Source organism: Podarcis cretensis (genome assembly GCF_951804945.1).
Source record: "Podarcis cretensis genome assembly, chromosome: 4".
Lineage (NCBI taxonomy): Eukaryota > Metazoa > Chordata > Lepidosauria > Squamata > Lacertidae > Podarcis > Podarcis cretensis.
Window position 1 is genome coordinate 79,623,552 of NC_137173.1, and position 22,123 is coordinate 79,645,674.

General features: G+C 43.9%; 1 protein-coding gene across 9 annotated transcripts in view; it reads left to right on the forward strand.

The window, feature by feature from the left end:
• LIMS1 (LIM zinc finger domain containing 1) overlaps positions 1-22,123 on the forward strand; it is a 74,078-nt gene that overhangs the window by 30,712 nt on the left and 21,243 nt on the right. The window contains exon 1 of one of the 9 annotated variants that reach the window (XR_013837865.1): positions 9,287-9,513. The exons of 4 other annotated variants lie outside the window; for them this stretch is intronic. Coding sequence is in view for 2 of the 5 variants with exons in the window: in XM_079972857.1 (XP_079828983.1) it covers positions 21,436-21,860 (425 nt within the window). In the remaining 3 variants the exon portion in view is untranslated. Of the gene's footprint in view, positions 1-9,286; positions 9,514-21,374; positions 21,861-22,123 lie in introns of those variants that run through there. 4 more of the 9 variants (XM_079972858.1, XR_013837866.1, XR_013837867.1 and 1 more) reach the window with 4 other exon arrangements.

The following is a 22,123-nucleotide window of genomic DNA, read 5'->3' on the forward strand; positions in this document are numbered from 1 at the left end:
TTCAATTTCACCACACCCTATGGACATCTCTGCTCTAAATTCCCCTCTCTCACCACGCCCTGCTCTATATTTCTCTTTCCAAAAGAGACTGGGTTAAATAAAAAAAAAACCACACACATTATAACATATGTTAGAGTATAACATGCAGTTAGTCTGTTAGTCTACAACTGTAAGGAAGAAATACAGCAGCTTGAAATGAGAAATCTCCAATATGAGAACCAAATTTAGCTAATCTTTGTTTTAAAACCTTTTGCTGATTGTGTTTCGTGTTTTATTAGTAATTATCTATACTTGTGTTTGGACCATTCTGTGTATTTTTGCTTTTTAAAAAATTGATAATGATATTGTGTATGCTGCTTGGAGAGTTTTATTATTAAGCAGTCTATAAATCTTTTAAAAAATAAATTCCTACGTTACGTGGAGGGAAAGTCCCTATTTACAGCCAGGATAGTGTCTTAATACAGCAGTTGACATGCAAGGGTGGAAATATATCTCTATTGTGTATTCTCTAACTGTCCTGAATATGAGAGCCAGATAAGGACAAAAGCTTGGGTCTTTCAGATTAGGCTACGCTGGAACATACAGTCGTATCTTGGTTGTCAAACACCCTAGAACTCAGACGTCTTGGCTCCCGAACGATGGAAAACTGGAAGTGACTGTTCTGGTTTTCAAACGTTCTTTTGGAAGCCGAACGTCTGACGGGGCTTCTGCAGCTTCCAGGAAGCTCCTGCAGCCAATCAGAAGCTTCAATTCGGAAGTCTAATGCTTTGTAAGTCAAATGGACTTCCGGAACGGATTCTGTTTGACTTCCGAAGTATGACTGTACAATGAAAACAATGATAGGGTATTCTATAGTTACTGTTTTCACCCTGGGTGGTTTTTTGTTTGTTTGTTTGTTTGTTTGTTTGTTTGTTTGTTTTGCCACGCACCAATGCTGTCATCTCTAGAGATTTGGCTAATGGTAGTACAGTGGTACCTCAGGTTAAGAACTTAATTCGTTCTGGAGGTCCGCTCTTAACCTGAAACTGTTCTTAACCTGAGGTACCACTTTAGCTAATGGGGCCTACTGCCACCGCACGATTTCTGTTCTCATCCTGAAGCAAAGTTCTTAACCTGAGGTACTCTTTCTGGGTTAGCGGACTCTGTAACCTGAAGCGTCTGTAACCTGAGGTACCACTGTAAAATAATTTCAACGGGACACATTTCTTCCTTCCCATACCCACCACATTTGACATATCTGAGCCCTTCCCAATGGTGATTTAATTTGGGTCAAATGTGAGATCGGACAATATATGGAAGTTATTAGAGGCCTCTGGGCCAATCCTGGCTCCTGAGTTCTTTACCCAAGGTAACAAGAGGAGAGAAGGTGGACTAAGGTCTGTGTCAACTGGTCTTTCCAGTAGGCCACTTGGAGATGTCATCCTTGCCAGGTGTGGCACAAGAGGAGGACAGAGTGGCTGTGGCACTTCAGTGGTGGTGGGGTGAAGCTGGGGGAGCCCTGGGTTGGTGGCAACAGCCCCTCAGGATGCCACTGCCAACCTGTTCCTCCTCCAATCTCATCCTAGCAAACATGGTACTGCCAGGAGGGTGCTGTTGCCATTCTACTTCTCCCCTGCTTCTGCTTCTCCTTGCCTTGCTTTCTTAAAATGTATTCTAAGTTGTTGGTTTTTTTTTGGGGGGGGGTTCTTTTAAGTAATTTGACAATTCTGTTTCAGATTCATCCAGTATGAATCAATGAGCACCTATTTTACTAGTGCAATTTCTTGTTTACATATGTATTATTTGTATATTTATAGTACCCTCCCCCCAAATAGAAGGATTGTTCTAAAATGTGTCAGGCCTGAAATAAATCTTTGTTCAAGCACTGGGAGTTTCTTTCTCTTTTTTCCCTCCTACCTGCTTTCCTAGCTTTGTGGTAAAAAATATATTTATTGACCACTGCATCCTGCCAGTGCCTTTTATTAAAATTATATGCTGACGTGTGATCATACAATGTTTTCTATAAATAGGGTAGTAGCCTACACTGACTAGAATTTGTTTGCTGAATCACTATTTCCTTGGGCACAGTCAGGTGGTACAAGTTGTGTGCTTTGTTTTGTTTGTTTGTTTTGGCTTTCAGAGGGAGAGAAGTAACTCTGTTTTCTAGGTAAAATCTCTTGATCTTTGTTATAACAAATGAGTATTTGCTCCCACCTCTTCCCTGTATGGTAAACAAGCTGAAAGGCATGTTCTTCTTAAATTCATTAACTGCCTACCAACTCTTCCCATGTCACTCCCTTCTGCAGCTTAAGAGATGCATAAATTACTCTGAGGATAAAGGTAAAGGGACCCCTGACCGTTAGGTCCAGTCGTGACCGACTCTGGGGTTGCGGAGCTCATCTTGCTTTACTGGCCGAGGGAGCCGGCGTACAGCTTCCTGGTCATGTGGCCAGTATGACGTAAGTCGCTTCTGGCGAACCAGAGCAGCGCACAGAAACGCCGTTTACCTTCCCCCCAGAGCAGTACCTATTTATCTGCTTGCACTTTGATGTGCTTTCAAACTGCTAGGTGGGCAGGAGCTGGGACCGAGCAACGGGAGCTCACCCTGTTGCGGGGATTCAAACCCCTAGGCTGTGTGGTTTAACCCTGTTGTAAGCACAACCCACAACGTCACTCGCGTCCCTATACTCTGAGGATAGGGAAGTATTATTAGGAAGCCTTCTAGTTTGGCCAGAAACAGACCCAATTTGAACCATAATTTTGTGTACAGGAGGGAAATTCCTTGGACATGACTTGTTCACTTTTTGGTGATGGAGTAGGTAGCATCATGGTTGAGACATAGTGACTTAAAAGGGGGAGGGGAATGAAGATTCTGTTTTAACTACAGGAACATTTTGTATAAAAGGGGAAACCACACGATGCACAGACTACTATTTTCTCTTTGTTTTTGTTTACAAGAATTATGTTTAAGATTTCCAAAGCGAGTCTTCACTTTTGTTGAATGGCTCTGTCACTGGATGCTCAGAAGCTTTTGCTTAGCTCCACAACGGATTCTAGCTACTTAAACATACAATTTGAATGCATAGGAAAAGTGAATGGTAGTTTGAAAAGCCACCTTTTTATTTATTCCAGCTTGAAGAGCCTCTTTCTGCTTAGACGTCACAAAAGTAACTGGGTGCTGTCAGTGAAGATTCTACTTAGTCCCCATTCATGAGTCACCCCAAAAGCAGAAGGACAAGTGTTTGGGTCACCTGGAGAAATTTCTAAGATGGTGACAGGTGGGGGCATTATGTTTAGCAAAGGTGCTAGTCCATTATGAATGCTGGCTAAGCCAGTGTTTCTGGTCGTGTCCCAGTGTCTCATAACAAGAACCCAGCTGCTTTCACATCAGATTTGGTAGTTGACGCTAAGCTAGCAAGTCTTTCCCTGAAGCCAAGGAAAGCAGTCTGTTCTGGATTATATTTCCTTCTGTTGAACATTGCCCTTCTCACCTAGATGCTAAACTTGCCGGCTGTTGCATCCTGTACACAGGCTGGCTGTAAAAAACATTTGGGCTGGCTCTGAAAAGTTCTAGCTATACTTCTGTGTAGTGATTGAAATGCGCAGGCGTGGATAGTGTGGTATCCATGTCTATCTATACATTTCAGGCACTAGGTGGAAGTTCACTGAAAGCTGACTAGGGAAAAGACAAGTTAAATATTACTGCCGTGTAAGTGTTGCCTGATACCCAGAATTTCTCACAAATCGAGCAAGCGTTGACAATTTTCATCCAGGGCGAAGGAATCTTGATCTGTTCATCATGTTTATTTTGAAACTGCTTGACAAAGTGGCCAGTCGTTTTAGTGATTGTTTCGTATTGCTTCTAAATGTTTTTTGTTGCTGTGCATTCCCCTGATGTTTTGCGAGAGGGTGGTATATTCTGTAAACAAAATAAGGTAGCTGAACCACTACAAGTCTGCTAAAGATGGTGTGTACGAAATGCTCATTTACACAACCAGTAATTTTTATAATAACACCCTCACTTCAGTCTCTGACTTGTTTACACACTTAAGAGGTGGTGAATCCCCAGGCTGAAGTGAAATGAAAGTCAGCAAATCTCCCGCTATGTAATTAAGCAGCTATGGATCATTTCTCTATCATTTCAGAATAAATGGCCATTTAAACAATAGCACAATCATCATCTTCTGGATATGCAGAGGTGGGCACAAGCAAAGAACTAGCTGAGACTATGCGCAAGAGAGCTTAAAAATAATGAGATTTCCTGTCTGTGTTTACAAGGATTGTTGGCTCAGGAGAACAACCCTGACTAAATAGCCTCAGGTCCCTAGTTTATATAAACAAACCGAGGGTTAAGAGGCTTATTCACCTACAGTTAGGTGTTACAGGAAAGGAGAAGAAAACCTTTTGTAGAGAATTACAAAGCTGCAGAATTTAGACGTAAAGAGCAACCTATTTTTTCCAGGGTTCAAAATTGAAGAACATATTGCAAAACCTACCTTGGAAGTAACTAAATCTTCCGTAAAGAGTTGTGCTCCCTCTCCCCCTGCCGGCTCCTCAAGTGTCCATTTCTGGCCTACATTATTTCATTGTTTTAGTTTTCCAAACCAATCTTGCTGTATGATAAATAAATCTCCCCTCAGTTGTAACTCTCCCCTCAGCCTGTGACTAGCTGACCTGCCCCACAGGTGAGAGACAGTCTTATGGTTTTTTGGCTGCCATTGAGATGCTATAGAAGAGAAGAGCCTGTGAGAAGACAAATCAAAGAGAGGGGGCCTAGAAAAGAAATTGGCTGGGGCCTGAGGAGGCAGCAGGCTAAGGCAGTGGCTTTCCACCAGTGTGCTATGGCACCCTGGGGCGCCTTGAATGATGGTCAGGTGTACAACACTGGCCTCTGTCCCTCTTTCCTTCCCTCCCCTCCCTCCTCTGATGCCCTCTTGTGTCTCTGCTTCCTGAAGGCTTGCACAGCTGTTTGTCGCAGCATCCCTGGCTATAAGCTCCACAGGCCAATGGTGCCTCTGGGGAGCACCTCTCTTTGGGGCGAGGGTGGTGTGCAGCTCAGAGATCAGGGGCGGAAGCAGCAACTGCCCAGAGGACCCCCATGGGGAGTGGAAAGAAGAGGAGAGGAGGCTGAGGGAACACTCCACAAGGGAGGGTGTTCGAAAAAGGGTGAGAGGCCATTACTGCATATTGAATTTGTGGGGTGGGAACCCAAGATGCTTGTACCTCAGCAATATTACTGCTACTGATGGCGCGATACTACACATCTATACTCAGGAGTAAGTCCAGTTGACTTCACTGAGGCGTACTATCAGAAGAGTATAGGATTGCACCCTAAGTCTGTGAGTGTGTGTGTGTGTGTGTGAGAGAGAGAGAGAGAGAGAGAGACGTACACAGAATAGATTCACCGCCCCCGCAAGAAAAGCTACTAGCATTTCACTTATCTCTGATTGGGAAATCCTTTCCCAGTTCCATTTAAGACTTCGTAAATTTAGTTGTTAAAATAAAGCCACTGAAAAGATGGCTGAATGGGTGGAATGGCTTCAGAAACCGTACAAAATGTGTGGTGTTATGGCAAAATAAGATTGTGCCATGTTGATTGTCATCAGGAGATTAGGCTTCAAAGAAGTTCATGCCTGGATCTGTTTGTGAATTCTTCTACAAGTGCATTGCAACCAGGATTTTGACCTTGGAAGAAGCCGTACTAGATTGGGGCAGATATGGCTACACAAACATCTGCTGACCTCCATTTGGCAGCCATTCATGCAAACAAGCTGTAGGTTCACATCATGTACTTTGGAGCTAGCAAAATACGCTCTCATTTGCAGCAGAAAGGGTGTGTGGTAGCATTTCTCTTGTTTGGATTTTGCCTTATTAGTTTTAAATAGCAAACATGAACCACAAACGACTCTATTTGAGCAAAACTTCTCCTGTTATACCCACAACTTTCAAATGTTGCCCTAGTTTTCTCTTTAATAGATATATCTCCTGTGCGTTCACTTTTTTCCTTTGACAGAAATGACAATGCTGACACATGTACCGATTATGTTCTTGTAAAGGTTACTCCTGCTTATTTCATTAAGAACAAAACAAAACCCAACAGCCCTGCCACATGAATTGTCATCTGTGAGAGAGTACTAATTGCCTCTTAAAAACCGCTAATGAAAGATTTTAGGAAGCTGTTGCTTCCTTATTTTTCACCTGCTGCATGTTGGGAGAGTTAGCTGAAGCTCTCCCACTTGAAAAATGGAATGTTGCATGTTTAGGCAAATATCAGGATCTTCCTCTCGCGCGCCCCCCCCCCCAATTTCTTACTCTCCAGATGTGCATTCTAAATGAGGGCTGATTTGGAATTTGTCTCTACTTCTTAAAGTGGGTGTGAACATAATCCTGCCCCTTCCAAGCAGATGTGCAAGGACACACTGTGTAGAAAATTGGTTCCTCAAGCACAGTGGGAGCCATGCTTGGGCAATACGTGGGTTTGTCGGCACACAGCAATTGGACGCAGGACAAGCAGCTCTCCGCATGTTCAGCGAATCAGCCCCATCACATGCAATGTTCTTAGCAGAAGTGGATTCTTCATGGCTGGGTCCAAGAAGACATAACCTACTTACTGGAAACTGAGAAAAGGGAAAGGGTTGGGTGGTTTGAAGAGGCCTTAACAATGCATAGTGTCTTGGTTGCTGGTTATAGTGCAGGCTGGTATGTTCCACCTTTGGGTAAGCATACAAGGCCTTCTGTTTAACAAAGACAGTAGAGACCAGCAGTGATGCACTCCCGGTAGCTGTGAACCTGACCTCCGTAATGAAAGGATCCAACAAAAGCATCGTGCCTCATCTCGTTGCAAATTGTATAAAATATAATTCTTAAACGCATGTTTATATCATGGGGTTGCATTCAATCTTCCATGAGCTTAAAGATTTCTGCTTGTGCAATGGAACATAGGGGAGGAGAGCGGGGAAACTCCCATCACCCAAGCATTTACCAAGAATAAGGCTGCAATCATAGCCCCACTTACCTGGGATTAAGGTAAAGGGACCCCTGACCATTAGGTCCAGTCGTGGCTGACTCTCGGGTTGCGGCGCTCATCTCACTTTATTGGCTGAGGGAGCCGGCGTACATGTGGCCAGCATGACTAAGCCGCTTCTGGCGAACCAGAGCAGTGCAAGGAAACGCTGTTTACTTTCCCGCCCGAGCGGTACCTATTTATCTACTTGCACTTTGATGTGCTTTCGAACTGCTAGGTTGGCAGGAGCTGGGACCAAGCAACGGGAGCTCACCCTGTCGCAGGGATTCGAACCTCTGACCTTCGGCAAGCCCTAGGCTCTGTGGTTTAACCCACAGTGCCACCTGCGTCCCTTACCTGGGATTTGCTCTTATTTAATTCAGTAGGATTTCTAAATAGGCATAGTTGGAATTATTCTGGATCAATTCCCCTTAACCTGGATTGCTGAATTGAACCTCCATGTTCCGCCACTGTGTATCTCTTGCGTACCACTTGGGTAGCTATTGGTGGTGGCTACTAGTAGTTATGGTGGCTATACTCTGCTTCTGTGGTAGGAGGCAGTAGTACTTCTCAGCACCCACTGCTGGAAACTGCAAGAGGGCAGAATGCTCTTGTGTCTTGATTCTGCTCATTCGTTTCCCCTAGGCATCTTGGTTGGCTACTGTGAGAACAGAATGCTGGACTAGATGGGCCAGTGGTCAGTTCCAGCAGACTCTTCTTGTGTTCATGTGAAAAAGTGGAGGGAGCAGTTGCTGTTGTGCCTTGTCCGTGGGCTTCCTAGAAACAGCTAGCTGGCCACTGGAGGGAAACCGGATCCCGAATTAGACAGAACTTTGCTTTGATTCCACAGGACTACTGTTCTCTTCTTAATGCTATTCTTAATGGGATGTTCTTCACAAAGCATATGAGCATTACGGATACAGTTGTCTTATTATCATTTAGTACAATTACAGTGGTACCTCTAGTTAAGAACTTAATTCGTTCCAGAGGTCCGTTCTTAACCTGAAGCTGTTCTTAACCTGAAGCACCACTTTAGCTAATGGGGCCTCCCGCTGCTGCCGCGCCACCAGAGCACAATTTGTGTTCTCATCCTGAAGCAAAGTTCTTAACCCGAGGTAATATTTCTGGGTTAGCGGAGTCTGTAACCTGAAGCGTCTGTAACCCAAGGTACCACTGTATCTCCTTGGAGCTCAAGGTGGTTACCACAGTTTTATCTTCACAACAACCTGTGAGGTCGGTTAGGTGGAGAAAGAGAGAGCTACTGGCCCAAGATCACCCTATTGAGCTTCATAGCCGAGTGGGGTCTTGAACTCTGGTCTCCCAGGTCCCCGTCCAACAGCCTTCCCACTACATCACACCGGCTCTCAACTAAGATATTTTTAAACAAAAACCTCCAGTCAACATAAATGTAAAAGATCAACCATCACAGACACATTTTCTTTGTGTTATATATGTGTTCATTTTGTTGTTTCTTCACATTTTAATTCCTGTGGGTGGTATGATACGTGATCGGTTTTTTTGGTTATAATGCGAATCATTTTATTATGCCTAATGCAAATCACACTAGGCTTTTATCACAAGGTTAAATGAGGCATGCATGACTTAGAAATCTCCGGTTTGCCAGCTTCCTCTTTTGCAGGAAATACTTTTATATACCCTCCTTGTTTCCCTAGTTTCCAGTGGACCTTGTCCCAAAGCACATTGGAAAGGCGATGAGTGCTGAATGACGTAGCCTTTGGTGTTTGCAACCTGGATAGAAAAATACTCACAATTTTGGACTTTTCTATTTTTGCTCGTGAACTTAAGTCCTCCTACAGCATTGTATTTCAAAGTTAAGGGAAACTTTCGTGTATTTTTCCTGTCTTACTGTCTTTCACTACTTTTCATTTTTTAGATATATATATACAAAACCACCTTAAACACCGAATTAATTCTTAGGTAGAAAGCCACAGGCCTTCCTTCCCTCATCAATGAAGTGCTAATAGGTTTTGCTTTTGTTAGACTTCATGGTGGTGTAACCATTTAGTTGGTCCTTAGCTGAAGATTTTCAGCTTCTTGAAACTGGCAGGAAGAGGTTTCTTGTTGTTGTTTGTGGCAGTTTTGTTGCACAGTGAGTGGTTCCATTTGCTTCTGGGTGCAGAAACAGCTGAAGCCCTAGCTTCTCACAGAAGCATCCCTTAGGTAGGAGGCTTAACTCGCTAAAGGAAACGCAGTGCCGTCTGTTCTGGAGGGTGTGTACCTATCTGAAACAGGAAGCAGAGCAGCAAACTGCCTGTGAGGAGAGAGGCTTGCAATTCTGATCAGCGCAGGTGTGCAGTCTCTCTGAGAGAGACGTCTTCCCTCCGAGCATCTTGGCAGTTGTGCTGTTCAACAGGAGCTCTTGTGTGCTCTGGGAGGGGAGCAACTGTTGTGGGTAGAGCAAAAATGACTGCGTTACAGCTGAAAGAATTATCACATTCAGGTCTGTACAGGAGGCGACGGGACCGTCCAGATAGCCTGGGTCTTCAAGGGTTACCTGAGCAGAAGCTGAGGTGAGTGGTAGTGATGAAATTAATGGTTAACTTGAGACAGCTCTGGGTGTCTTTTGAGTTTAACACTGACGCCTGACAGAATCAGTTGCAGAAACAGAATGCAGGGTGGTGGAATTGTAATAACGCTAATTATAAAATGTGCCCAATTGGAAATAGTCCAGAGTTGCCAGGATAATCTAGGAGGAGTTGAGAGGAAGCAGCTGTTTTCCATTTACTTCATTTCTCAGATGTTTGACTTACTATCCTAAATGCTGTAGTAGCACAAAGAGTGACTGTAAGAAGTGTCAATAATTCTCCTTCCCCAATATTTTTGATCATTACTTAATTTCCCCCAGAACTAACCAATCTCCAGATTACATCTTAAAAATAAGTTTTAGTTTCCAGCACACTTGCATTCAAATAGAACCCCATTGCCTTATAGGAGTCCTGGGCTGTTCTATTGGGTTTTTCTTTTCATTTAAAAAAAAAGTTGTGATGTGAGACTTGTCAGATCTTGATTTACTCCCCACCCCCCATAGATTTCTACTTATTATTATTGAAATGCCTTGCAACAAAAGAATGCAGTAGAACCACTTTATATGACCTTACGAAGGGAAAGTAACCAAAGAAAAATCTTAAACATGAATGACACTGGTTAGTTTCCAAAAGTTGAGCTCCTTTTAAAATATTGATTTTATAAAAGTGCAGGTCAGTAGAAGATTTCGTGTTGCTTTTCAAAAAAGGAACTCAACTTTTTGAAACAGAATGGTGTAATGATAATAGTGATTAATGTAGATCTGGTAACTAATAACTTGCTGTGAAAAATCGCATTTTTGTACAGAACTGTTAAAAAAAATCCCTGAGCAAATGTCAAACGTGTTAGTGAAGGGGAAGAGTTTCCTGTCATGCTATGACTAGTGAATGACTAGCGTTCTTTAATGATTCCATTAGGTTTTAACATAACAATGTAAACCTCCAATGGAACTCTGGGTTCCTTGTTAGCTGGTGCTGCTGGATAAGAATCTCAGAAATAAGAGAGCAGAAATAAGCATGCCTGCCCCTGGGTATCTGGATCTCTGGGCAGATCTTTGGATAATCTGTAGTAGATGGGCAAGGACTTCTCAATTGTTTAACAATAGCACCAGCAAAATGTCTCTTCTCCCTGAAAGTGGGGTAGTAGTAAACCAGGAGCATATTTTTGTTTGTAAGGACTGTGAGCTATGTTCAGTTCTGATTTTCAGAAACTTGATTCCTGGCTCAGAATACTTAAAATTCATAAGTGTGTATCTTTTTGGCAGCAGAGTCTGGCTTTCAGTTAAAAAAGAAACCTAGGAGAAATCTTGCAATCCTGCCCACCTTTGCTCTGGAACAGTCAACACCCTTTGAAAACAAAGCATACTCTCTATGAAAAAAGGGCTCCTGCCAATTCAGATAAAGGGTAGAAAAGAACAGTTTGCTACCAGTGAAGTCTTTCTCTGTATTCTTCATAATTCCTGGTTTGCTCAAGAAGTGGGCAATAGTCATTTCCTCTGTTAAAGTAATGGACCTCACCTGTTAACTTAATGGTCCATTGACCCAGTGTTGTTGCTGAAATTTTGGTAGAACAGTGACCAAAATCCCTGATCCCTTCAAGCTTGTATAGCTAACCTCTAAAGAAATTACCATGAGACCGCTTTGCTTTCCCATTTCTGATAATACCATCCTAATGTCTTGCCGGGACGCGGGTGGAGCTGTGGGTTAAACCACAGAGCCTTGGGCTTGCCGATTAGAAGCTCGGTGGTTCGAATCCCCGCAACGGGGTGAGCTCCCATTGCTCGGTCCCTGCTCCTGCCAACCTAGCAGTTCCAAAGCACGTCAAAGTGCAAGTAGATAAATAGGTACCGCTCCGGCGGGAAGGTAAACGACGTTTCCGTGCGCTGCTCTGGTTCGCCAGAAGCAGCTTAGTCATGCTGGCCACATGACCCGGAAGCTCCCTCGGCCAATAAAGCGAGATGAGCGCCGCAACCCCAGAGTTGGTCACGACTGGACCTAATGGTCAGGGGTCCCCTTTAATGTCATGCCATCCTATGGGGGGGGGGGGAATGCAGCTCAGGACTTGTATATGTTTACAGCCAGCATAATGCAGTTGTCAAAAGAGTGCTGCACCAACCAGAATTCAAATTGCCACTCAGCTGTGAAGCTCACAAAGTGACTTTGAGGCCATCACTCCTTCTCAGCCTGCCCAACCTACCCTTGCTTTAGGAGTATTAGGATAAAACTGTGCGGCCCCAAGTTCTTTAGTGGGACATGGGATAAAATAAAATAGTAACTACTTAAATCAGGGGCCGCCAAGGCATGGCACCCCCAAGGTATGGGTGCGCCCACAGAAGCTTTCCCCTGGTGCACGCAGGTTCCCTTCTCCCCGCTGAAATCAATGCTTGGAAGAAAGATGTCATTGGAGCCAATAGAACAGGTTGCGGTGTGTGGTTCGTTGCAGTGGGTGGGGGTGCCCATGACAGCTTCTCTAGCTTGAAAATGTGCCAACAGGCAGGTGACCCTTGGCATCAATAAAAAAACGTGTAGAAGGTGGGCGAAAATCAAACTATAATTTCTGACTGCTAATCAAAATTCTCAGTTGCTGGTGATATTTAAGAGTTCCCATTCCTGGTGCATCTTGGAAGTCGTCTCTAGTCATATTGGCAAGATTTTTATTACTTTGGGACTGCCTTTCCAAGCTCTCTTCACTTTGTATTTTAGGTAAAATGTCAAAGAAAGTTGAAAGTCAGTACGGACGAGGTATTCACCTTACCATTTCCACTGTCAAATTCAGTTTCTAATCCAGGTAGCCTGTGTTCTTTAAGATTTCTTACATTCTTGTTCATAAAGAGATTTGTTTGGACCTAGGTCTTGTTGGGTAAAATGCTTTCCATATAAGACTGGGCTGCAATCCTGCGCAGACTCTGCTTTGAGTAAGTCCCACTCAACTTGGTAGGACTTGCACGGGATTGCTCTGCACAAGAGTTTTGGATTGACATGAGGCAACTATTAAGCTAAAAGATCTTCAAGATGATGCTTCATAGATGACAACTGTCAAAATGCCCCCACCCATCTCCGGCCAACATACATTCTGCAGTCATTCTGGCTTTGTCCAGAAAGCTTTTGAGCAGCTGTGCATTGCAGTTGGTCTATGTAGCTCAGTAGTGCCAGCAGGGACAGCTGCTTTGGTGCATCATCCCATGCCTTGTTGCTGCTCTTCCAGGCAGCACTTGGAAGTCACCATCTCTGCACCCTAGACTCTTTGAAGTAACAGTCTCTAAAATGGATCTGTTGGTGCATCGTCCTCAAACGCTTCAGTTTCAAAGTAGTCTCACTAATAGCTTTGGGCCTGGGTTTCAGTAAATCGCTGGTTTTGTTCCGATTCTTCTTTTTTTTAAAAAAAGAGAAAGCTTTAATGAGATCTTTAATATTACATATTTCCTCTTATCTCATAAGAAGAACTCCTGTACCTCCCATTCTGACATACATTTATGGCACAACATGAAGGCATTAGATCTCATTTCCCGCCCCCCTCAATAATGTTGCTGCGCTGCAAATTGAACGATCCCTTTTTGAAGTTCCAATACGAGTTGCCACTAGCTCTGGAGTTCAAAGTTAAGACAGTTTTAATGTAGCTTCACCCTGTTATTATTCTTTGAATTATAGCAGTGCCTTCGGGGCCCCAGCCAAGGCGCCTCCATTTTAGATTGTATATGTTCGAAAAAGATTCTGCGTAGATAGTTACTACTGTTGTGGATTTTTCTTCCTCTCCATTTTTTTTTGGGGGGGGGCGTGGAATAATTGCCACCTCTTATTTTATTAGGAAACTATTACTCACATTTTGTCGAACTGTGATATTGCATAAGATGTGGGATATTTCCATTGCTCAAAGCTTTGAATATCTTCAGCAGGACACACCCTGCTTCTCTCTCCCATTGCCCTCGCCTTTACCCTTAACGCTTTTTTTTTGGCGTGCGTGTTGCTTAATCATCCTTCAAGAAATGCCTTTTGATTTACTCACTAGCCCTAGAGTGCAGAATTACTGGATGGGAATGTGCAACAGGCATTACAAACTCTGGCTACGGGCGCTGCAACAGATTCTCTGGCTTGTGTTTTGTTTGGCCACGCTTAATGGGGGAAAGTAAGCAGGCAATAACTCCCTTTTTTTATTGCAGATGTGAGAGCATATAAGTAAATGTGTGGCAATAACCATTTGATTGGAACCTGCTTATCTCTTCTGTTACATCTGGCTAGTACATTCCATGCGGAGAGCAAAGAGTGACAGGTAGATCTAGCCAAAGACAACTTTTCAGTACAGGGTAGGAATAAGTACATACATACCTGCCTGGCAACTACTTACATAATTGTTCGAGTATTGCCCCCCATAGAAGCAACTCTGTGCCAGATTCTGGTTTTGAGTTCTCTATATCACAGACAACATCTCACTGGCAGGAGCTCAACATATTTAGACCAGCACTGCTATTTTTTTTTTTTTTTTTTTTTAGAAAGGAAATAAGGGCTTGCCCATTAACATCTCTCTGCATATTTATCTTGCCCCCATCCCTCCCAGAGAACAAGTCTCTTGCTGTTCCCACTGTCCTTGAAAGAGTTTAACCTGTTATCTGTCATCTGTATCTGATAAGAATAGTTCTCAACAGGCCTTTTTACATTTTGTTCCTGTAAACAGTTGAGTTTCCCCATTTATTTCAGCCTGATCAATGGGGCATCTCCGCTCTCATTTCAGTAGTTGACATGATGTTAAAAGTACAATGCAAATTCATTTGTCATTTTTTGCAGGTGCAGAGGCTAATCTCTTTTTTTAAAAAAATTATTTACAAACAGCAACCACAAAAAACACATACAACAAAAACCACAATAACACTAATAACACAATTTAACAATTCAGATTTGAGTACTGATATACCTATAACTACACCTTTTTAACAATATTTCCCCACCTCTCCTCCCCCTACTTCCCACCACTTTCCGCCTTATCTCTTAAGTAATCCTTCCATATTTCTTCATATTTATCCATTCTTAATCTGCGTCGATGTGCAATTCGTTCATATGTAACTAGTCTGTCCATATTGTCAGTCCATGTGCTCAATGGGATCTTTCTGCGACTCTTCCAATTCAACAAAACAAGTTTTTTTCTTCTAATATGGCACGGTACATCCATTTTTTTTTTTTGACCCCTTGTATATAATTTAGAATTAAATTCAAATCCCCTAAATAACTTTTTTTTTATTATAATTACTCCTGCTATATATAGCTAATCTTTTGGGTAACAATCCTAATCCCATTTACCTGCGAGTAAGCTACATTGTAATGGGACGCAGGTGGCGCTGTGGGTTAAAGCCTCAGCGCCTAGGGCTTGCCGATCGAAAGGTCGGCGGTTCGAATCCCTGCGGCGGGGTGCGCTCCCGCTGCTCGGTCCCAGCGCCTGCCAACCTAGCAGTTCGAAAGCACCTCCGGGTGCAAGTAGATAAATAGGGACCGCTTACCAGCGGGAAGGTAAACGGCGTTTCCGTGTGCGGCTCTGGCTCGCCAGAGCAGCGATGTCACGCTGGCCACGTGACCCGGAAGTTTCTCCGGACAGCGCTGGCCCCTGGCCTCTTAAGTGAGATGGGCGCACAACCCCAGAGTCTGTCAAGACTGGCCCGTACGGGCAGGGGTACCTTTACCTTTACCTTTAAGCTACATTGTGTTCAGCAGAATTTACCTCTGACTAGACATGGTTCGGATTGCAGCCTTAATCTGTCATGATGAAGAATACATGGTGCATTGACATAACAACTACAGTGGTATCTCGGATTATTAACTTAATTCATTCTGGAGGTCCGTTCTTAACCTGAAACTGTTCTTAACCTGAAGCACCACTTTAGCTAATAGGGCCTCCCGCTGCTGCCGCCACACCACCGGAGCACGATTTCTGTTCTCATCCTGAAGCAAAGTTCTTAACCTAAGGTACTATTTCTGGGTTAGCGGAGTCTGTAACCTGAAGCGTCTGTAACCTGAAGCGTATGTAACCTGAGGTACTACTAAATTCTGTTATTGGGTGAATGTATTTCAGTGTCTTCATTTTGAAATTTTGTGCCAGCAGTACAAGGGTAGACCTGCAGCTTGTGATCACGGTTCAGCAGATTTCCAGTATTGTGTGTGAGTGGGGCTGACATTTTAAAAAATGCTTACGTTAAAAAAAAAAAAAATCTCTGCAAACAGTAATTTAGCACATCAAGAGTAAGATGAAGCCTTTGGTCTGATTGTTTTCTACATACTGGACATTTTTACATACTGAACATTTATACATTCATAAATGGAATGCAACCCGTAAACTGAAATCTGGTGATTTTGTAAATTTGCTGCAGATTTGACTAGAATCGATAAATGAACCTACTCAGGGTTTATCTTTCTACTAGGGGCAATGGCTAAAGGGACAGTCCCATCCATACTGAATGCAGAAAGAAGCTGCATCACATGGCACCTCTGAAACAGAAAAGGTACATACATAATATGCATTCATTACAGAGACCAAGCACTTGTGCATCGTCACCCTTCCTACTCATATATATGAAGAGTTTTTTATCTTGAATTTTGGTGCAGAGATTAAAAATCCGGTGATGTGCTTGCTGCCCAATCCCAAACATTCCAGTTGGATGCAAGTTCCTTAGACTTCAGTAAGGTTTGCTCTCTTGTAAGAACATAAAGAATGGCAGCTGTGCAGTGCACTTCTAGGCATGTCTACTCGGAAGTAAGCTCTGCTGTGTTCAGTGGGGGCTTATGCCCTAGTGAATATTTAGGATTGCACGCTTAGTGTATCTTTGAACACACTAAAGTAGGTGACTGTTGGCCCTAACTTCCAGAGTGGCTGGGTACCCATCTTAGTATTTCTCAACAAAACAACAAAAGTCTTGCAGTGCAATACATGCTAACTGATTTGTTTTGGCACAAATTTCTGCATTTATCTGATGCAGTGGATTAGTTTTCAGGAGTTTTTGCCATAATGCATTTGTTGGACTTTATAAAATGCTACAAAACTCTTAACATGGGCACTGTGTCTCAGAAAAAGAGTCTTCAACCGTCCATTCTCCTAAGACTACTTTTTAATGATGAAGCCTTTCAAATCTAATTTTACCAGCAGGGTTGTGTAATTTTTATTTTTATTTTTTGAAGAAAGACAAGTCTAAAATTGCAATAAGATGGAAGTGGTGCTCTGCTCCCTGTCTCCGTGTCATTAAAAATGTGCTAAATTCAGATAAATCTCAGTCTTTAATCCTGTTAATATAAATGTGAACCTCTTTGTTTACTTGAGAATGGAACTCTGTGGGACTGACATGCTGCCTAGCAAAGAAATCCACACCAGTTCCGCCACCTTAGCTGAAGGTCAGTCTTCAGTGTGGTATCTGTGATGGAGTCGTTACTATAATAAGAATGTAGTTTCGAGCCAGAAAGTCTGCTGTTGACAGTTACCCTAACCGTATAAGGAACTTCATGAACATACGAGAAGTCTTTCGTGGCAGTCTGGATGTTTGGTCTGGTCTGGTCAGGGTATTAATTATAGCTACTGCTCGGCTCATTGTCTTAAAGTAATAATGAAAAGTTAATATAGTCAGCTGAAGCAGATTCACTTCTACAGTTTCTTCATGTTTATGAACAAACCGTTATTACAGCTAGTGTGGGAAGTATATTTAGATGTGAGGAACGTTTGGCCCTCTGGTTATGGCAGAACTACAACTCCCATGTTCCCTGGCCATTGGCCATTATGGCTGGGGCTGATGGGATTTATAGTTCAGCAACATCTGGATGGCTATCTGATTTAGTGTGAGGGTCCCAGTAATCTCTCTTTGAGACTTCTTCTACCTTACAAAGCTTCAGCAGTGCTGCAATATTGAACATCCCAAGACCTTTCAGTGGACTCACAAAGTTCATGACTGAACTGCATATTATGTTAGCTACTTAACAATATGATTAGGGCCTGCTACTTACCTTAAGAAGTGAGAGCTGGATCATAAAGAAGGCTGATCGCTAAAGAATTGATGCTTTTGAATTATGGTGCTGGAGGAGACTCTTGAGAGTCCCAAGAAGATCAAACCTCTCCATTCTTAAGGAAATCAGCCCTGGGTGCTCACTGGAAGGACAGGCTGTGAAGCTGAGGCTCCAATACTCTGGCCACCTCATGAGAAGAGAAGACTCCCTGGAAAAGACCCTGATGTTGGGAAAGATGTAGGGCACAAGGAGAAGGGGACGACAGAGGATGAGATAGTTGGACAGTGTTCTCGAAGCTACCAGCATGAGTTTGACCAAACTGCGGGAGGCAGTGGAAGACAGGAGTGCCTGGCGTGCTCTGGTCCAAGGGGTCATGAAGAGTCGGACACGACTAAACAACAACAACAACTTACCTTAACAAAAGCAAAAGAGGGGAACAGCCTGATTGGGATAGAAGGAAGGGAAATAACCCTCTCCACGCCCCCAATGTCTTTTTTCCTGCTGACAATCACCTTGAAAATGCAGTTTCCCCCTGTCAATAGTGTTATTGTATACAGTATTTGTCCCATCACTTTCTACAAAACGTCTAAAAGCAACTTACAAAATATTTTAAAATACGGTACAACATATCAGATATTTAAAATCCAAAATGCCATGGAATACACACATCACGTAAACACCTTGAAAATGTTCACCTACCAACAAGAATGAAAAGGGTGAACCCTGCCCCCAAGTCGACTAAAAAATGAACATTGAAACAAGCTATAAATCATACCACACTGTAATCTACACTAAGATGAAAAGCCTGAGTAAACAGAAATGTCTTCACCTGGCACCTGAAAGTTGATCGTGTTGGCACCAGGCAAGTTTCCCTCAGCAGGGAGTTCCACAATTAGGAGGTCGCCACTGAAAAGTATGTGTTTCTTTGCCTCTCTCCCCACTTCCTTCAGAGAAGGGAGAAAGGGCTTTTGATGATAATTGTAGGGTGTGGGTAGGTTCATAGGGGTAGAGGCAGTCCCTGATGTAGTTGAGTCCCAAGCTGTGTAAAGCTTTCTAGATCAAAACGAACACTTTGAAGTGAGCCTGGAAAGCTGTCTGCGGCCAATGTGGTTGGGGATTTGCAGGGAATGGGAAAAGGGTTCCAGGGGATGGGTTGAATTGACTCACCCTTGCACCACAGTCCTAATTCAGATTCCTCCCACAGTGTGGCTGCTTTTGCTTCAACGTGGAGAACCGAAATCATGTTTTCAACTAGTGTGCTTATTAACATCATGTGTTGGTTGGCCCACAGTGTAGCAGACGTAAAAATAAATGCATAAACCCCTGTTTGGGCATTCAGCCAAATGTGTGAGTGAGTGCACAAATTGTGTTTGGGGGCATGGTGCCACACATGCTGGCTCATGCCACCCACTCCACTGTGCCAACTTTCATGCATTTAGAGTGAAGGTCTAGGGAATCTTCTAAGCAATCTCTGCACATGCTCCCCTTGGGCGTTCACACTGAAGTTCAGGAGTGGAGAAGCAAAGTGCCGTGCGGTGGTGACACCCAGTGCCCCATACACAATTTGTGCTATTAGGCATTCGTCTGAATAAATAACTATTGCAAGCAGGGTCGTCTTAAGCACATGCAGTGCAAAGCTTTCTGCCGCCGGCGATTCCCCCCCCCCCATTTGCCAGAGTTTTTTAGGGAGGCCGGAGGGTCTGGAGGAGGTGGGCAGCGGCTGGAGGGCGGCTCCTTCAGCGGGGAAGAGGTGGAGGCTGGATGCGGTGCCGCCTCCCAACTCAGCTGGCCACTTCGTGCCGCGGTGGCCACGGCAAATGGAGGCTCTGGGTGTGACGCTGCTTTGGCGCGGCATGGCGGAGGCGGGCAAGAGCGGCGAGCTGATGCCAGTAGGCGCCACATCCAGCCTCCGACTCTTCCTTGGCGCCCTCCAGAACTTGGTGCCCTGGCGCCCCGTGCCACTAGCCTCTATGGGTAAGACGCCCCCTGATTGCAAGCAAAGTTTAAATATGGGACGTGGATCAAGGCAGTGGAGTACATCTTGTGCTTGCCAATGAAAAGAAACATCTGTCTACATCATCTAGTCACATCTCTCATTTCTCTTTTCAAGTCTTGAAATATCCCTGGCACAAACAACCATGCCAGCTTTGCTTTATCTGTGGAAAGATACTTTTGTGCTAGTAACAGTGTGTTGAGAAGGCATTTCCTATGCGGACATATGCATGAGAAGGGGCTCGGATGCCCATTCTTTGGGCAACAGCAAATAGATTTTTTTAAAATAAAAACAAATCCAGGATTTTAACATGTTGTTTGCCTTTCTTCTGGGTGATGTGGTTTTCACCTCATATCTAAATGTATTGGCCTCAATCCATGTGAGTGTGCATCTAGTGTTCCCTTTGGGAAGGAAACACTGTGAGAATTAGGGAATGCATTGTCCATATTGGTTTGCAGGCTAGCGTTGGGATTTGCTGTGAGTTTCCTTCCTCCTAGGACCTGTGGACGTGCCTTAAGAGCAAAGCAAGATGTTCCACTGAAAATGATTCACTTGAATACGTGTAATTGAATTCCATAGCATAGTTTCAAACAGCAGCTCCTTCTGTATAAGGAGATTTTAAGAAGCCTGCAGAGCTCCTTTGGGAACAAGAGCCTTCTCTATTCCCCAGAGTCTGGGGTTCGGCGTATAAGAAGCTGTAGATTATGTGAAGTACCATGAAGACATTTGAATTTGGGTGGGGATTTGGATTGCTCTAGAGCCCTATTTGGGCACCCGATTACCAGGCACACGAAAGGGAGAGAGACCTTAATCCTGCTGGCCCTTTTATCCCAACTGTGGTGCCCCTCTCCACTGTACAGAGGACATCTGTAGAGAGGGACCTGCTTTATGTACATATGCTCCCCCCCCCCCATTGCACCAGTGTTCAAAATTTGCCAGGCACATTTTGCCTCTGGTAGGGGCGCGAGTGGCGCTGTGTTCTAAACCACAGAGCCTAGGGCTTGCTGATCAGAAGGTTGGCTGTTCAAATCCCCGTGATGGGGTGAGCTCCCGTTGTTCGGTCCCAGCTCCTGCCAACCTAGCAGTTCGAAAGCACATCAAAGTGCAAGTAGATAAATAGGTACCGCTCCGGCGGGAAGGTAAACGGCGTTTCCGTGCGCTGCTCTGGTTTGCCAAAAGCGGCTTAGTCATGCTGGCCACATGACCCAGAAAAACTATGGACAAACGCCAGCCCCCTCGCCCAGTAAAGCAAGATGAGCGCCGCAACCCCAGAGTCGTCCATGGCTGAACCTAAAGGTCAGGGGTACCTTTACCTTTATAGGCCACGTGCGACCAAGTGAAGATGCCCAGGTTCCAGGACGGCATCTGACATGTCCACCATCTGGAGGTACATGCCTGGGGATCAGGACTGTTTTCACACGTTTAGCAACACACCCTTTAGAATTCGACCCATTATATTTTATCCGCACAATCAGAATGAATTCCAGGAACCAAAAAGTCGCATTGGGAAAGTATGACTTTTGAGCTGCCGGTCCCAAAAATGGCAACTTAAGGCATTCCATTGTGCCGACTGGTTTTGCCAAGCAGAACAGCCCAGTCAGCTATGGAAGTGTCCATTCTTGAGTGTGTGTGTGTTCATCAGCCGCTCCAAATTCCATGACATAGGAAACAAATTGGGAGCATTATTTGTAAAAAGGCATTCTTACTATTTTTACAGTTTGGTTTTTGTGTGAACAAGATGTTCCTAACAGGGTATTTCCTTGTTATCTTTGCAAAGGCGTTAACATGTTGTTTTATACACACACACACAGACACACACACACACACGACACAGTAGGTTTTTCCATATTAAACCCCTTGTGACAGCTAGCCTGCCCTAGCTTACATTTATCTAAGAGAACACTGCTTCAGTGGAACTCTTGCTAAGGACAGCAGATAGCAGAGATCGCATGTTCCACCCAAGTTGGCGTTACCACCTTGCTGTGGAATGTGTTGCTTTGCTTCCAGTGAATCTCTCCCAACCTCGCTCTGACATTCAAGCTGCTCTGTGGCTGACGCTTTTAAACTTGGAAGCTCTTTACCCAGCGCGCAAATTGCGGATTGTTTTTTCTCTCCTTACTGCTACTCCCTGGAGCGTTCTGTTGCTGCTGCTGGGTTGTTGTGTTCATATATATATATATATATATATATATATAATGGAATTCCAAAGCAGGGGGCACTCCTATGCCATTCCAGAGAATGAAGAAATCTCGCACACCCATCAGAACGTGCACAACGACCACGAAAATGAAGGCGAGAGAGCCGTGTCAAAATTGCAACGCAGGCACAGTGACGTTAAAGTATACAAAGAAATATGTGACTTTTATGCAAGATTGTAAGTTCACTCCGCAAGAGTCGGTTTGTTACTTGGTCTGCTTGCCTTACTCTAACACGGTCTTGCTTGCTGTTCTCATGACTGGGGACCCTGCAATTTATTATGATCTGCACAATAACAGGATGCTTTGTAGTTAACTGCATTTTAATCATGGAATGTGTGCATGTGTTAGTTAATGTATGCATTATTTTCTGGTTCTAGAGCACAATAAATGCTTTGCAGGATTTCTGACTGTGGATTTCACATTCTTCCAATACTTTGCT